Raw genomic sequence first — 12,728 nt, 5'->3', positions numbered from 1 at the left:
AGCACCCGTGGGAGTGGTCAATGCCAGTATTGCGCTGCCCCTCAGACACAGCGTCACATGGAAGACTTCCCTATGCCACTCCAGTCCCTGAAAGCAGGATCTTCCATCAGGTATCGTTGCGCTATTTATGTTGGTGTTGTTGTTAGTTTTTTGGGGGGATTTGTTTTCGTTGTCCCCCAGTCTTCTGCCTCACAATGATAGAGTCAGCACTCCAACTCGCAGCAGCAGCCAGCTGCTTGATTGCCCATTACATGCAGCCCTAGTCAGCCCAGCCCCACAGGGTGCCACAATAGCTCGCAAAGCGCAGCACCGTCCGATAGTCTCACCCGCCTATGCAGCCACCGGCCCAGCCATGCGCTGCACCCCACTCACCACTACTGGCCACCTAGGAGCTGCCAGATGTTCTCCAGTCACCAGGCCTGCAGAGAAGCAGTTGGGCGATCTCTCCGCTTCACCACCGCGTCCAAATTCCTGCTTTTCACCACGCTAATCGGGGGCAGTATCCTGCTGTTCTTCGTCTCAGCAGCCGCACATCGTACGTCAGGATCCAGATGCAGCCGATAGACACCGCAACGATTCCTCAGCTCAGGAGCTCCCGGTCGGCGCCATTTTATGAGCGCCCGCCAAGTAGCCTAACTGTCAGTTTCCTACCACGAACAGTCGACAGAAGTTGCAGATTTCACCACCGTTCGGTGCAGTCACGCGTCTCCCCACTGCACAGTTCCGTTTTACTGAGAGATGTGTACAGTGCAGGCAGATATTATGCGGATTTGTGCCAGGCCGGGCAGAGCAGCACTAGAATGCGGCCATCTTTGTGTGTTCCCTCTAGCGCCCCCCTGCAGTTAAGTTCTGCTTGTCATATCACCTAAACCATAGTAGAATGCTCCCATTTGTGTTTTTGCTTCTGCTACTTCCTGTTTGCTTGTAGGGTTCTTGTTTCTAATATAGGAAACGGTGGAGGGTAGTGCCTTCTTAATTGATCCACGTCAATGAATAATCAACATCAAGAACATTGGTCGAAAGAAAATCGTTTGTGTTGTTTTTATTTGTATTTTTGTCACAGGAATGCAAATATCAATTGTGTAAGAAAAAGCAAGAAGCCGACACATGTTTCGCCCTAGTGCCCCATTGGCCGTGGGCTTTTTCAAGGCGGTTAGAAGTAATCATCAGGGTCTTCCTGTAGATGTAGGAAAAACAGTCTCTGCAGTCTCGGGGAAGTCGAATGAGATGAAATGTCAGATAGATTCTGAGAATGGGCCACTAGGGCGAAACACGTGTCGGCTTCTTGCTTTTTCTTACACAATTGATATTTGCATTCCTGTGACAAAAATACAAATAAAAACAACACAAACGATTTTCTTTCGACAAATGTTCTTGATGTTGATTATTCATTGACGTGGATCAATTAAGAAGGCACTACCCTCCACCGTTTCCTAAACCTTACCTTTTCAATGGCTCTTGGGTGTAGCCATTTACGAGGATTGTGCCACATATAAAATTGGGCCCTAACAATTGTAGCGCCGCAAGTCCAGAATTCTCCACCCATACAGCAACTCATATCCTTGTTTCTAATATAGACCTAATTTGCGTGGGCAAGTCTGGTTTCAATCTTCAACCTTTTCTCTCTTTTAACCCTTTGTTGCGGGATCTCCTTTGAGGTAGTTATACCTCTTAACGTGGCCTTAAATGCATCCCAGATTATATTAATTGGGGCAGAATCTTTATTTATGTAGAAAAAGGAGCTGATCTCGGTTTCTGTGCACCACAAGTCATTTGATAAATTAAATTTATTAAAATGCCATCTTCTTGATGCATTTTCATCCAGTTTCCCTACAGCAACTTCCATTTTAATTAGGGCATGATCAGAAAAGGCATTTACAATATGTTCATATTTACTAACTATAAGATTATGTGAGGTTAGAAAAAAGTCTATTCTTGATGTTGAATCGTATTTTGCTGAGTAACACGAGTACCCACGTTTAGCTGGATTATTGAGTCGCCAATAGTCTACTATATCTAGATCGGGTTTACAGCTAGACAGAGCAGTGAAAACTTGGGGTTTATTTTGTTTTCGTTCTATCTTTGTCGAATCAACTAAAGGATCCTGTAGGAAATTAAAATCACCTCCCCATATGATCTGACCAGGAATGCCCGATAGGGCTTGCTTTAATTGTAGAATGGGTAGTGGATCATCTATCACTGGTGCATAGATTGTGGCCAGTATAAGATCTAGCTGATTTAATTTTCCATGCACAAATGGCCATCTTTCACCCGGATCTGAATGTGTAGCAATAACATGGAATTGAACATGTTTCCCTAAAAAGATACTCACTCCTCTCTGCGCAAAACCTGAAACAGAAAAACAATGAAAACCCGCCCAATTATTAAGAATTTTGTTAGCATCTGATAAACTTTGAAAATGCGCCTGAAAGATAACGTCGGGATAAAGCCCTTTGAGCCAGCTCTTTACAGCGTAGGCTTTGCATCTATTATTTAGGCCATTAGCATTAAAGGACAAAATTGTTAGTTTGTTCCTATTCAACATTCAAGAAAAACTGGGATGGATGCGTAGAGATGACTTGTAACAATCCTTCACTCAAAAAAAATATATATATTTTTCCTAAAGGTTAGTAAACTAAGAAGTATGAATTGTGCAATTTGCAGTTTTAAATAGCAGCTGAAACATAGCAGTAATATATGACAAATGCTTTCTCTCTTCTAAAGACTGCATATTGGAAATGGAATTTGTGCAAATTGTGCATTGAGCAGCGTTTTTAAATAGCAGCAAAATCATAGCTCTACAGTAACATCGATGTATACTCTTACTGTAAGCTAGAAAAGTTAAAGTAAGAATTGTGCTAATTGTGCATTCGAACAGCAGTACTAAATAACAGTTGAAACATAGTACTCGTAACATAGGCGCCTAATTGTGCGTTATACAGTAAGCAGCAGTTTTTAAATAGCAGCAAAGATAAAGTTCTACCGTAACCTAGATGCCTATTCTTGCTATAAAATAGCAAACTTAAAGTGCAAATCGTGCTAGTTGTGCATTCGGACAACAGTTCTAGATAGGAACTGAAACATAACACTCCAATAGCATAAACGCCTAAGGTACATTCTTCATTTACCATTGAGCAACAGATGTTTGTAGCAGCCGACATGTAAAGTGCAAAGAAATATATATATACTTGAAAAAGAGACATAAAGTACTCGGGAATTGTGCTTATTGTGCATTCAGACAAGAGTACTAAATAACAGCTGAAACATAATACCCCAATAACATTGGCGCCTAATTGTGCGTTATGCAATGTGCAAATTGTGCAATGAGCAACATTAAGCAGCAGTTTTTAAATAGCAGCAAAGATATAGTTCTACCGTAACATAGATGCCTACTCTTGCTATGAAATGGCAAACTTAAAGTGCATACCCATCCCACTTAAGGCAGTGGCACAGTGAGCAAGGGACCCACGTCTGGGCATACCCATCCCACTTAGGGTAAAAAGTGTAACTGCAACATATGATGGACGGATTGCTGAATGATTCAAACATTCTCCCCCAGTCAAGAGATCTCGGTTAAATCCATCGTTCTTTTGCCCACTACGCCACCCCAGTTTGGACCCAGCCATATGGAAATCAGTCTTGACCCTGTGCCTTATGGGAACAGTCCAGACCGAACTGCCAATCCAGGTCCTCCCTGGACCGGAAACAAGTATCCTGAGACCGGTTTTGGGGTATGTCATCCTTCATCAGCCAGGCTAGCTTGAATCCAGTGGCACAGTGAGCAAGGGATCCACGTCTGGGCATACCCATCCCACTTAGGGCAAAAAGTGTAGCTGCAACAAATGATGGACGGAATGCTGAATGATTCAAACATTCTGCCCCAGTCAAGAGATCTGGGTTAAATCCATTGTTCTTTTGCCCACTACCCCACCCCAGTTTGGACCCAGCCATATGCAAATCCGTTTTGACACTATGCCTCATGGGAACAGAGCAGACCGTACTGCCAAGCCACGTCCTCCCTGGACCAGAACCAAGCATCCTGGGACCGGTTTCGGGGTATGTCATCCTTCATCAGCCAGGCTACCTTGAATCCAGTGGCACAGTGAGTAAGGGACCCACGTCTGGGCATACCCATTCCACTTAGGGCAAAAATTGTAACTGCAACAAATGATGGATGGAATGCTGAATGATTAAAACATTCTCCCCCACTCAAGAGATCTGGGTTAAATCCATTGTTCTTTTGCCCACTACGCCACCTGGACTGGCCAGGCCTGGATTTAGGGCCAGATCTATGTACTGGGGTGAATGTATGACATTGCTCTGCATTCTGTCCATCAATTGTTCTTTTTGCATTTGTGACCCCAAGTGGGGCGGGTATGCACAGACGTGGGTCCCGTGCTCTCCATGCCACTGTAGTCAAGCTATCCTGGCTGATGAGGGCTGAAAGCCCGAAACCGGTCCCAGGATGCTTGTTTCCAGTCCAGGGAGGACCTGGCCTGGCAGTTCGGGCTGGACTGTTCCCATCGGGCGCAGGGTCAAGACTGATTTGCATATGGCTGGGTCCAAACTGGAATGGCATGGTGAGCAAAAAACTATGGATGTATGCTCAGATCTCTGTACTGGGGTGAATGTATGACATTGTTATGGATTCTGTCCATCAATTGTTCTTTTTGCATGCATCAGAAGTAGAACAAGGTTGTTATTCCTGCTACATTTTGATGCCCAAGAAGGATGGAGGCTTTCGTTCTATCCTAGACCTGAGCCTTCTCAATTTGTTCCTGAGACGGGAAAAATTCAGAATGTTCACACTCATTCAAGTCCTGGCTGCCCTGGACCCAGGAGATTGGATGGTGGCATTGGACTTGCATGATGCATACTTCCATATTCCAGTCCTGCCTGCCCACAGACGTTGCCTGCGGTTCACGGTGGCCACAATACAATATGTTGTGTTCCCCTTTGGCCTTACCAACACCCCTGGGGTGTTCACCAAAGTGATGGCGGTCATTTCAGCTCATCTGCTATCTCGATGAATGGCTGTTGAAGGTGAGCTCGCCCCTGGCAGTCTTCTCCCACCTTTAGACTACAGCAGACCTCATGCATTCGCTGGGGTTCACTATCAACTTGCAGAAGTCACACCTGATTCCTTTTCTTCTGACACTCCCTTTCATCAGAGCTTTTCTGGACATAGTGCAGTTCCGTGCCTATCCTCCCGAGCGGTGAGTGCAGGATATTCAGGCTATGATAGCAACATTTCAGCCTCTTTTGGTGAGACTGACTCTGAAGCTGCTGGGTTCATTGCCTTCTGCATCTTGCTTGTGACACAATCCCATTGGCATATGCAGGCCCCGCAGTGGGACCTTACGTTTTCGTGGGCGCAGCATCAGGGGAATCTCTCCAACATGGTACAGATCTCAGAAAGTACAGCAGAGGATCTGCAGTGGTGACTGCCGAACCGTGATTGTAGCAGTGCAAACCCCTCTGCCTTCTCCAACCTGATGTGACTGTAGTGACTGACAAGTCACACCTGGGCTTGGGCGATCTCCTGGGAGAAGTGGAGATCAGAGGACTCTGGTCAGGGCCGGACTGGGAACCAAAACCGGCCCTGGCAAAGAGCTCGGCAGCCCCCCCCCCCCTTCCAGGGAGAGGGGGGGGGGCAGGGGGGGGGATTGGAGGTGCCGCCGAGCTCTTTGCCAGGGCCGGTTTTCGGCCGATTTTGTTACCGGGCCGATAGCTGCAAAACCGGCCCTGTAACAAAATCGGCCACCACCCGTGCGGCGCACCGGGGAATTGCCCGGTGCCCGCTACGGCCAGTCCGGCCCTGACTCTGGTTTCTGAAGGAGCTAGGACTCCACAGAAACCTGTTGGAGCTCCAGGACATCCAATTGAAATTTAAGACCTTCTTACCCACCATCAAGGGATGGTTGGTACAGATGTACGTGGACAACACCACCGCTATGTAGTACCGCAATAAACAGGGCAGGATGGGGTTGTTGACCTTTTTGTCAAGAGGCCCTGCACCTTTGGACATGGTTGTAACTTGCAGGAATTTTCTTCAACACCTGGCGGGATCTCCAAATGCCAAGGCAGATGAACTCAGCTGTTGATGCCTAGATATATTACGAATTATGTCTCCATCTGGAGGTGGTGCTCTTTCAAGAGCGGGGAGAGCCTTGGTTAGAGCTGATCATCATTGCCAAAAACGTGCACTGTCATCAGTTCTGCGCACTGGAGTTTCCACGGTTGTATCACTCAGAAATGCTTTTCATCTTGAATGGAGCTCTAGCCTCCTGTACATCTTTTTTCCACTCCTGACCAGAGTTCTCAAGAAGATGAGGAACGACCGGGCCCAAGTTATCTTTATGGCATCAGATTAGGCACAGAGAGCTTCATATCCCAAGCTGTTGAGCATGTCCAACGTTCCTGGGACCAGGCTGCCCCTTCAGGAGGAACCTCTGTCGCAGCAGCAGAGCAGGGTTCTGCACCCAAACCTGTCTTCATTCTGCCCTCTTGCATGGAGATTGAACAGCAACAGTTGACAGTTTTTGACCTCCTGCCCAAAGTCTGCAATGTCATTCTGGCAGCTAGTCGTCCCTCCACCAAGACGGTATATGGCTGCCGTTGGAGCAATCTTGTGGCATGATGTACAGACAAACATGTGAACTTCTTGTCCAAACTTCTTACGTCCTTCTGTTTATTCTTTCTTTAGACCAGCAAGGCTCTGCTCTGGGCACCGTGACATTTTAGCTTTACTGTGGTTACCTGACCACCCATCCATTTTCCGATCCCCTGTTGTAAATAGGTTTCTGAAAGGACTCAAACACATGTTCCCACCATCTCCTTTTATTATGCCTCAGTGGGACCTTAATTTGGTTCTTACATACCTGTTGTTGGTTCCCTTTGAGCTGCTCTATAGGTGTCCACAGACTTCTTACCAAGAAAGCCTTTCTTGTAGCAATAAGATCTGCTAGGAGGGTCAGCGAATTACAGGGGCTGTCAGTGCACCCTCCGAATCTTACTTTCTATCCGGACAAGCTGCTCCTCCATATTCGAGCTACCTTCTTATGGATGCATAAAGATCTGCTATTCATTGACCAAGAAGCAGCCCCTTAAGGGATTGCGTGCTCATTCCACCAGAGCTAAAGCTGCAACTACTTCGTTAGCATGCAGAGTTCCAGTCCTGGATATCTGCCAGGCTGGGACATGGGTTGCATTGCACATGTTTGCCAAGCACTACTGCCTGAACAGTCAGGTCTGTCAGGACGGACACTTTGCCCATTCGATCATGCAGGACTTTCTAGTCTGAATCTGTTTTGCTGACAAACCTCTAGGGAGGTATTGCTTGGGTATAATTTCTAGGGTCCTTCTTAACTTATCCACCAATGATTAGTGTTCTTCGTGGCTCCGTGCTTCTGGCGTGGAAAGTCGCGGAAAGAAACTGATGTCAAGGCACTGTGGTGGTGCCTATTCATGCATCATATGTGTTACTTCCTGAGCAGACAACACCATGTAGAACCGAAAGTCACCCCCTTCTTGTGTTCAGGAGTACTGCTTGTCAAAAGTTTCTAGATCAGTCTGATGCCTGGGGAATATTCTGTGGTATGGAATCTGCTGCTAGATAAAGTCTCCACCAGATAAGGCGTCACCAGAGTGAAGTAACTTGTTCGTCAGTACCTGGGAAAGTGACATTACATGTCAAAGTAGTGTTTACAAGGTTACTTTGTACAAGTATCCCCTGTGTGCACTGAGAGACAGGAACAAGGAAAAAAAGACGTACTGAAAAGATGGTTGCAGACAGCGTCAGCCATTTTGGAATGTAGGCCTACATTAGCTGATGTTAGCATAAATGCAAGCAGCTTCACTAACATGTTATTGCTTTTTATATTAATACTATCATACTTAACCTTTAACAGTGGTCTTGTGTTTTTTCTGTCAATGATGAAAGCTGACAGTTATTATTTCTGCGCTGTTGTACAGAGATTACATGGAAAAACGTGAACTTTTCATTTGCAGCAGTATTTTACTGAGAGCCACTGGAGTTCTTTCAGAATAGGTTCCTTGTAGTCCATAAGGTTGATTTTTGGGGTTGGTCTTTGAAGGACTTTGGGGACTTTGTGATTTATTCATGTCAGATAAGTAATAAACTTGCCAGATTAAGAGACAAGTTGCTTTTCTAACTGTGACAGGGTGCTTAGTGTTCATTATTTATCTCATAATTCTGACAACAAGTATACATTGATTGCATCAGACAGCATGGCAAAAATGAACCCAAAAGACTGATGCCTGATTCTGGAGTCTCTCTAAGAACCCTAACCTCATCCTAATGCACAGGTGACAACTGGGGAGTTTAGGAAAGAAGTAGATGGTGCAGGCACCAACAATTTATTATATTTAAAATGGCAATGGAAATCAGTTGATTGTTCTTTTCTCTGTGTAGGAATCTATCCCTTACTGATCGGGTCAATGCCTTACAGATTTTTAAAAGTAATCCCTCTTCTGTGGTAGTGATAGCTGTTTCCAAATTTCTTTTTGCTGCATGGGCGATTAGGCTAAAAGCATTACCAAAAACTACTCTCTCATTTAATGTATTCGTTATTTTAGTTATTTATGTATCAAAATATATTTTGATACATCTGATTTATTGATTCAAAGGGTATTGCTTGTTCCTTTTATACTGTGATTATTTTGATGATGAACTTATGTGATGTGTTTTTATTGAATTTATGAATTCTGACACTTGCTTTCAATCTGGCAATAAACTTTGAAACTTTGAGTTAATGTGAGAACATAAGTACTGGAAATAAAATACAATCTGCATACCTTACAGCTGCCTTCATCATGAATTTCCAGAATCTACAGGTTTTTCATTTGAAGAACTGTACAGCATGCCCAGAATTTGGAGCTGTGATGACTGCAGTCTCCCACTGTAAGAAACTCAGGGAAATACAACTGGTTGGGATTGACTTCAATGTATTATCTTTTGGTAAGCATTAGGATAAGCTTTATTTCCCACACTTTCCTCTTCCTAACACTTTCCCTGTCTTTACATTTTCTGCCTATGGGACATCCCTCCCTTTCCCTGCCTATATTTATCTCCATTCCTTTCACAGTGACCTCTTGACCTACTCTCCTCAGCTTTTCTGACATTGTCAAAGCATTTACTATCTTCCTCTCATTGGAGAATATTTTCCTCTCAGGAACTTTCTTTATTTCCTTCTCTCACCATGTACAAGACATTGACACATCCACCTTCCCTTTGTGCCTTTCCATCCATCCAAGACCCAGTTTAAAGTGAGGAATATTTCCTCAAAACAACTTGAAGGGTGTATTTTCTGTGCTGGAGTTAGGTGTCAACCAATACATAAGTATCCAGTCAAGACCATTGACACTATCAGGCTCATTTAAAATCCTGTTAAAATGTTCCACCGTGCCACTGGTCTCTGTGTGGTACTACAAGCATTTTTATGAACTACTCCACCACAATACAGAAACTCCTCCACTTCTTTTGAGCAAAACTGGACGCCATTGTCTGGGAAAAGGGCCTTGAGAAACTCTGCCGCCTGAGCAATATTTCTAAAAATCTGGTCACAGACCAATGTGTAATATTTCACACACATGCATCCTTAGGCCAGCGTGAAAACATGTCCATGACATCTATAAGACACTGTAGGACTTGGCCCTTTTTCCCTCATTTGTTTTCATTTTTCATGTTGATGCAGATTCAGGGAGCCATTTTAGCTACCCCTGAAACTTCTGTCTGAGGGCCTGGAGCACAAAATGGTGGCCACCTGTGACATCACCAGCATCCACTGGAACCTACCAGCACCTTCCAGAACATTCCAGAACCCTGTGACAGTTGGAGGCGGTTTAGAATGTTGGGAAGCTAAGAGAGAGAGTTGGCAGTTGGCACCTGACTGGTGAAGAGTGAGCAGCACAAACTTGAAGGAGGAAGGAGTGAAGCAGCAGGGGTGGAAACTTGTGCCTGGAGTGGGGTCCATAAACCCACCCTTGATACTAGTCCCTACTGACGGAGCCCAGCCTAGAGCCCTGTGTGGGAAGAAGTCAGAAAAACCATCCTGAGGACCTGGACAGCAGGAACAGGCCTTAGAAACAAGAGAACAGCAAGATCCTGACCTGGAAGCTGGTTTCCCTGAAGTCCGACGTCGAGTAGCCTAAGACCTGGAGCCCGAGGTGGAGAAGCGGCGCTGACTGGAAAAGCAGACGTCGTACCCGGAGCCGCCAGAGGTCGAGAGAGGGCGCCGTCAGAGGTCGTGAGGAATACCAGAGGTCGAGGAGGAAGTCACCCGAGGTCGAGTGAGCGGCGTCATCGGAGGAGTGAAGTCCGCCCTCCGGAGTCGTCGGAGACCGAGGTGAAGGGTAACGGAGGTCGGGAGTGAGGATCGCACTCCGGAGTCGCCGGAACCTGTGGGAATCGTGCCGGAGGTCGGGAGTGAGGATCGCACTCCGGAGTCGCCGGAATCCTGTGAGGAGCACCGGAGGTCGGGAGTGAGGATCGCACTCCGGAGCCGCCGGAAGTCGACATCGAGGCAAGGCCGGCCGACGTCATCGAATCCGAGGTCGCCATCGGACCGGAGCCGCCCGAAGTCGACATCGAGTAAAGACTGCCCGACGCCATCGAATCGGAGGTCGAGATCGAACCGAGGCCGCTGACATCGAGACCGGATCCGCCTGCCGGCGTCGTCAAAGAACTGACATTGTGCCGAGGCCGCCGACATCGAACCGGAACCGCCTCACGGCATCGATACGACCCCAGCGGCGTCGGAGCATCAGAAAAAGGGCAGTAAGTGGAGTAGAGGGCGCCTAAGGCCCTGTGGAGACCTGAGAGACTGCTCTAAGGGGCTAGGGAGGTGCTGGAACCAACCTGACTGTGCCAGGGGTGAACTGGGACTAATCTAGAGAAGTTGTGTGGAGAGAGAGAGCCAGGTCTCTGGTATTTTCCCCCTTTACCTACCTCAGTTTAGGCCTTCCACATCCCCACAAGCTGTGCCTGGGCCAAATCAGCCCTTAGGAATCAAAAGTGATCTGATTCCATGAGTGTCACTGTCAGCTTTTAAGTATTTATTAGGGGCACTGTATTTATTGTATTTAACCTATTTATTGTTCCACTGTATTTATTGGTCCACAGTATCTATTGATGCACAATATTTATTGGTTACAGTATTTATTGCCTCAGAATATTTAATTGCCTGTCTGTATTGCACTTGTATTTATGCCTTCAGTATTTATGATCACCCCTATTTATTGAATCATTAAGCCAGTAATTATTTGTCCTGCACTTTCTAAAAAGCTTGTATATTGTGATTGTTATTTATTTTCTCCAATCAGCAACTAAGAGAAAAAGCAGATAAAGAAAGTTATTTTCATAATTTTTACGGTGTAGAGTCGTTTTGGAACGGATGCACGCATGGTTATTGTTTGGGTATGTTGTATGCTTAGCACGGAGCCTGATTCCTGACCACTCGAGCCAAGCTACCACAGTGTGTCCGGAAGACCACCTCCGCCCCTTCTAGTGTGGGAGTGGTTTTCCAACATAAATTGGTGGCAGCGGTGGGATAGAGCTGTGCCTACGTATACTCAACAATAACTGTGGGTAGTCCATAGGCCTACACCGGGAGTTTTCTCAAAGCGGCCTTCCTAATTGTGGGTTTTTGTTTTTTCCAAATTTACTCTGGTGGTGGGAGGAGGTATTATTAAAGGTACCCCCCTGCATAGTTACTGCACAAAACCTGTCCTCTAACCTGAGTGGGCGAGATGGAGTTTGTACTAGAAAATCTAGAAACGTACACTGTGGCCCAACTCAGAGAGTTTTGCCAGCGGGAGGGGGTGTATTGTCCCCCAGGAGCAAAGAAGGGTGCACTCCAAACCAGCTTAAGGGCTTGGGGGGAGGCACGACGGGAAAGCAAGGCTGAGGAGGAAGACAGGGATGGAGAGCCTGACACCGAGGGGGCTGAGATGTACCAACCTGAGGTGGGGAACCTGTCAGCGGGGCCCAGAACCATTTCCAGGAAGGGCAGCAGTGCCTCTAGCGGTGGCTTGTCTAAAGTGGAGTTAACAGACCGGAGGGAGAAAAGACAGCTCACATGGGACTTAGCAAGGCTGGAAAAAGAGATGGAGGAGAGAAGGATGGCGCACGAGCTTCAGATGAAGGGGTTGGAGCTGCGTGCCCTCCAGATGAGTGTGTCCAGCGAGGACACTGGTGGCAGCATACCGGAAGCTCCACAGGAGCTAGAAGTTTATTTACCCCAGGATGACATCACCAGGGTGTCTGAGGAGGCATTGGGGTGGGAACCTGAAGGGGGTAGTGCAGGGATCTCCCAACCCAGCGAGGTGGGAGAAGTGGCAGATAGCCCAGCTAGGTCCCAGGGAGAGAGGGTTGTAGGGCCTCACGACCTATCTGTAGGAAGGCGTGAGACGGGGAGGTGTCCCGAGGTGCCCCAACCGAAGTCTCAGGGCCTGGAGAGTTCCGCAAGGGAGCCCCAGGTTGGGAGCCTAGGCTGTCCCGATGTGCCCTCCAGTGCAGGGGAGCCCCTAGTGTCAGGAGGACCCAGGGCGACTGTAACCAGCGCGCCTGAGGTTCTGGGGTTGGCCCAGTTTCAGGGTTTAGGTCCTGGGCTGGGATGCCAGGCTCAGGGGTTGCCTGACCTGGCGGGTGGGGCCTCTGTTAACCGGGTCCCCCCGAAATTGACTTCCAGGGGTACTTTTCCCGTTAG

At 47.0% G+C, this 12,728-nt stretch overlaps 1 protein-coding gene across 2 annotated transcripts in view; it reads left to right on the top strand.

The window, feature by feature from the left end:
* LOC146865550 (baculoviral IAP repeat-containing protein 1-like) overlaps positions 1-12,728 on the top strand; it is a 649,379-nt gene that overhangs the window by 333,999 nt on the left and 302,652 nt on the right. Inside the window, exon 12 of one of the 2 annotated variants that reach the window (XM_085632367.1) lies at positions 8,825-8,980. The exons of the other annotated variant lie outside the window; for it this stretch is intronic. Coding sequence (XP_085488493.1) covers positions 8,825-8,980 — 156 coding nt within the window. The remainder of the gene's footprint in view (positions 1-8,824; positions 8,981-12,728) is intronic. 2 annotated transcript variants of the gene reach the window in all.

This window comes from Triturus cristatus, chromosome 2_1 (genome assembly GCF_964204655.1).
Source record: "Triturus cristatus chromosome 2_1, aTriCri1.1, whole genome shotgun sequence".
NCBI classification, from domain to species: Eukaryota; Metazoa; Chordata; class Amphibia; order Caudata; family Salamandridae; genus Triturus; species Triturus cristatus.
The sequence above is the reverse complement of the archived record's forward strand: the minus strand, read 5'-3'. Positions and strand labels throughout refer to the sequence as shown.